Source organism: Borostomias antarcticus (genome assembly GCF_949987555.1).
Source record: "Borostomias antarcticus genome assembly, chromosome: 24".
In the NCBI taxonomy this organism is placed as follows: domain Eukaryota; kingdom Metazoa; phylum Chordata; class Actinopteri; order Stomiiformes; family Stomiidae; genus Borostomias; species Borostomias antarcticus.
In genome coordinates this window covers 14,518,848-14,523,847 of record NC_140257.1, presented here as the reverse complement: position 1 = coordinate 14,523,847, position 5,000 = coordinate 14,518,848, and the positions used below count along the sequence as shown (strand labels likewise).

At 50.9% G+C, this 5,000-nt stretch overlaps 1 protein-coding gene across 1 annotated transcript in view; it reads left to right on the top strand.

Annotated features, from left to right (window-relative positions):
- The window catches only part of cntnap2b (contactin associated protein 2b), a gene marked incomplete at its 5' end in the record, with an annotated part of 44,293 nt that overhangs the window by 11,028 nt on the left and 28,265 nt on the right, over positions 1-5,000 (top strand). The window contains 3 exons of the mRNA XM_084458301.1: positions 1-211; positions 686-835; positions 1,094-1,256. The exon at positions 1-211 is cut by the window's left edge and continues 48 nt beyond it. Coding sequence (XP_084314427.1) covers positions 1-211; positions 686-835; positions 1,094-1,256 — 524 coding nt within the window. The remainder of the gene's footprint in view (positions 212-685; positions 836-1,093; positions 1,257-5,000) is intronic.

Below are 5,000 nucleotides of genomic sequence, written 5' to 3'. Positions count from 1 at the left end.
TTCAACGGCAGCAGCTTCCTGCGTCTGCCCGGCCAGGGCGAGAGCGACAAGCTGTCGGTGAGCCTGACGTTCCGCACGTGGAACCCAAGCGGGCTGCTGATGTACACGGCGCTGGCGGACGGCGTGGTGGAGGTGGGCCTGGCCGACGGGAAGGTCGCCGTCTACATCAACGTCACGCAGAAGAAGAACACGCGCATCGACATCTCCTCGGGTACGGCGCGCCCCCCCCCCCCCCTTTCCTCCCCCCCCTTCCTCCCCCCGGGCGTTTGTGGGTGGAGTCACGGGGGTGCGGGTGCGAGGTGGAGGGGGAGGGGGGGGGGGGAAGGAACGATGTGTCTCCTCGTGTAGCATTGAAGCTACCTCACTTCCTCAAGGTCATCAAGGTCATCAAGGTCACTTTATTTGTTATGCGTACAGAGATACAGAACATGCAGTGAAAATGAAAGTTGGGCGCTCAGTCATTGTGCTAAAAACTATAAAATAATAATAATAAGACAATTAAGACAATAGATTAAACAATAGTTGTTTTGTTCAACCTCCTCGGGAAGGACCTGAATGACTGTAGCGGTCTTCAGATTTGAATATCGAGTGCGTCCGTTCGCGTGAACGAGGCAGGGGTCGTGACCCGCCGGTTCCTTGAGAGGAGGGGGGCGGAGAGCTGAACCCGTGTCTCCCCGCGTTGCAGGCTCCAGTCTGAACGACGGCCAGTGGCACAGCGTTCACCTCCAGGCGCTGGAGAACTACGCCATGCTGACCATCGACGGGGACGAGGCCTCCACCGTCCGCGCCGCCATCCCCATCCAGATCAAGACGGGAGGGAGCTACTACTTTGGAGGTACCCGCTCACGTTGCGCCGTTCCATTTCCTGTTCCAACGTCTGGTGGGACGAGAGCCCCGCTTCCTGGCTGTGACCTCACATCCTGTAGTCTACGCTTAAAGGGATATTTCGCCCTAATTATAGGAAAATATTCTGTCCGTGATAGTAAACGTAATATCTATTGTGCTATTAACGCAAACCCATTGAAAGCTATGTTTACTGTACTTTGACCCTGGTTGATGGTGGGTTGTTACAGTCAGACTGTTCTGTCGCCAGGCTACTTCCTGCATACGAACACGCCCCCCGCTCAGCGCTCCTTCCAGGGCTGCATGCAGCTCATCCACGTGGATGACCAGCTGGCCGACCTCGCCGCCGTGGAGCAAGGCATCATGGGAGCCTTCGAGAACGTCAGCCTGGACATGTGCGCCATCGTGGACAGGTACCTCTACCGCACCACTACATAGACCTAGCCAGCTGTAGACAGGTAACGCTACTGCACCACTACATAGACCTAGCCAGCTGTAGACAGGTAACACTACTGCACCACTACATAGACCTAGCCAGCTGTAGACAGGTAACGCTACTGCACCACTACATAGACCTAGCCAGCTGTAGACAGGTAACACTACTGCACCACTACATAGACCTAGCCAGCTGTAGACAGGTAACGCTACTGCACCACTACATAGACCTAGCCAGCTGTAGACAGGTAACACTACTGCACCACTACATAGACCTAGCCAGCTGTAGACAGGTAACACTACTGCACCACTACATAGACCTAGCCTATGGAAGTTTTTTAGGCTCTTTATTCAAATGGCAATGCATTTTGCAATTGGCAATTCAATGTGCAATTTGGTCATGCAATTTGAAAATGCATTTTACAGTTGGCAATTCAATATGCAAAGTGGCAATGCAATTTGAAAATGCATTTTACAATTTGCAATTCAATATGCAAAGTGGCAATGCAATCCTCAATTCCACGGCAATATGACATGCAATTCATTCAGCTTTCATTCTATGTTTTCTTCAAAGTGAATTGAGGATTGCATTGCCACTTTGCATACTGAATTACCAACTGTAAAATGCATTTTCAAATTGCATGACCAAAATGCACATTGAATTGCCAATTGCAAAATGCATTGCCATTTGAATAAAGAGCCTAAAAAACTTCCATACTAGCTGGCTATAGACTGGTACAGTACCAGCACCAGTACATAGACCTAGCCAGCTATAGACAGGTAACACTACTGCACTACTACATAGACCTAGCCGGCTATAGACTGGTACACTACCAGCACCAGTACATAGACCTAGCCAGCTATAGACTGGTACACTACCAGCACCAGTACATAGACCTAGCCAGCTATAGACAGGTTAGGTACCACTACCACACCAGTACATATACCTAGCCGGCTATAGACTGGTACACTACCAACACCAGTACATAGACCTAGCCGGCTATAGACTGGTACACTACCAGCACCTCTACATAGACCTAGCCAGCTATAGACTGGTACACTACCAACACCAGTACATAGACCTAGCTAGCTATTGACAAGTAACACTACCACACCACTAGATAGACTTAGCCAGCATAGCCGGATACCTGTATCACACCTGAACCACTAAATAGACCTAGCCAGTGTAGCAGTCGTTCACCGCGTCGCTCGTCGATATCTCTTCCACCCTCACCTGCCCACGCTGGGTTCGATCTCGGACCCTCTGACTGGCCAACGGATGAAAACCTCTCGTAAACCTCATCCAGCTACGCCTCCAAAAAGCACCGCTTTGATCGCACGGGTGGGCGTTGTTCTGAGGAGAGAGTTTGACCGATTCAGCTGGGTTACACCAACACAGGCAGCATGCTCCCTGACTCCCGGTCTCTCTCCTCGTACACAGTGATATTTTCTCCTCGTACACAGTCATATTTTCTCCTCGTACACGGTGATATTTTCTCCTCGTACAACGTGATATTTTCTCCTCGTACAACGTGATATTTTCTCCTCGTACACGGTGATATTTGCGGTTTGTCCGTGCTGAAATTCAGCAGCTTTCTATCCTATATACTCCAACTCAACACCGATATTGAACCCCCTTTGTCACATCGACTCAGGTCCCCGTCACCTCGCTATAGACCGACCCCCTGGTAGAGTCACGGTGAGTAAGGCCGGACGTACGTAGCTCGGGAGGTAGAGCGGCCGGTTGGGGGGTCGTAAGGTCCCTGGTTCGATCCCAGCTCCCTGCAAGTGTCCTCGAGCAAGACGCTGAACTACAAAATGGCTCACGTGGGTCACAGCAAGAAGGAGTCCCGGGCTTCTCTGTGTGCGTTTGCATGTTCAACCCCGTGTTCGCAAGGGTTTCCTCCCGAAAGAACCCGATATGACAAACATGTAGAAGAACAGATTCTCTTCGGTCCGGTCGCTGACCAGGACTTGGACTGAGCACTTGGACGATGGCCGCCCCACTCCTCCTGGCTGTCCCTGGAGGAGGACGGCTCGGATGGGAGCAACGCAGGGAACGATTTCCACCGGTGTGTGTGTGTGTGTGTGTGTGTGTGTGGTGTGTGTGTGTGTGCGTGTGTGTGTGTGTGTGTGTGTGTGTGTGTGTGTGTGTTGCCGCACATTCACGCCGTGCGGCGAATAGAAAACACCCACGAGGTCCTGAATTGGGAATCCTGAGAACAGAGGTGTGAACAGCCAGAGATTGAGATGGGGGGGGCGTGGCTTGGCTTATTCACACCGACCGTGGGCGGCCACTCTGGCCGCGCCGCCGTGTGGACCAATCGGCTTTGTCGCTCAGCGTGGGGCGCGTACGGTTGAGCTGATCGAGTGGAGGCGTCACAACGGGTCTCGGCGAGGGTGCCGAAGACACGCCGCTAGCTTCCTGCTGCTCATACACACACGTACCCAGACACGCGTGCACACACACACACACACACATCACATAATCCCTTCCCGACAATGCCAGGCTTTGACAGGAGACGGCTTAGGATGTGTGTGTTCCTGCTGATAACATAAGCGCAAGCACACATGCGCGACACACACACACACATGCTCAAAAGCAACACCCAAATCCTTCCCAAACAAGTGGAGAATCTCTTTTGCCTCTCCAGAGCCATGATGAGCTCAGCTGAAGTTTAATAAAGACAAATGAAGGAGAAAGAAGAGAGCGGAGAGAGAGAGAGTGAGAGACAGAGAGAGAGAGAGACGGAGAGAGACAGAGACAGACAGAGAGAGAGAGAGAGAGACAGAGAGAGAGAGAGAAAGCGAGAGAGAGAGAGAGAGAGACAGAGAAGGAGACAGAGAGAGAGAGACAGAGAGAGAGACAGAGAGAGAGAGACAGAGAAGGAGACAGAGAGAGAGAGACAGAGAGAGAGAGACAGGAAGAGCAGAGAGAGAGAGAGGACAGGAAGAGACAGAGAGAGAGACAGAGAGAGACAGAGAGAGAGAGAGAGAGAGAGAGACAGGAGAGAGACAGAGAGACAGAGAGAGAGACACAGAGAGACAGAGAGAGACAGAGAGAGAGACAGAGAGAGAGAGACAGAGAGAGAGACAGAGAGAGAGAGACAGAGAGAGAGAGACAGAGAGAGAGAGAGAGACAGACAGAGAGACAGAGAGAGAGAGAGAGACAGACAGAGAGAGAGAGAGAGAGACAGAGAGAGAGAGAGACAGAGAGAGAGACAGAGAGAGAGACAGACAGAGAGACAGAGAGAGAGAGAGAGAGAGAGAGAGAGGTGGGATGGAGGGAGTGAATCTTCTGGTTCTCATGTTCTGTGCTCATTAAAATCCTCCCTCACAGTATGTGGGTTCTCTCTCTGACACATGAGTCTAACTCCCGATCTGAGAGAACAGTCCTAATCCCTGTGGTATTCTGTTCCAGCGATCTGCCCTCAAACTCCATCTAATCCCCCTGAAGTGATTAAACGGCTAAAGACATCATTTGAAATGCCTTGGGAAGATGGTTTTAAGACCACCTTTAAAGTTCAAGTCGGCACTGCAGATTTTGAGTTCAAATACAGCTTAATTATAGCGCAAATGAGGTTTGATGATGAATCGGGAATTCACAGAGTCTGATCTCGGTCAATGATGAGAAAAAGACGCACAATAATTTGAATTTGAAATAAGAAGTTCAGACACCTGTATTTCATCATGCTATCAACTGGAATGAAGCTAATATGTTT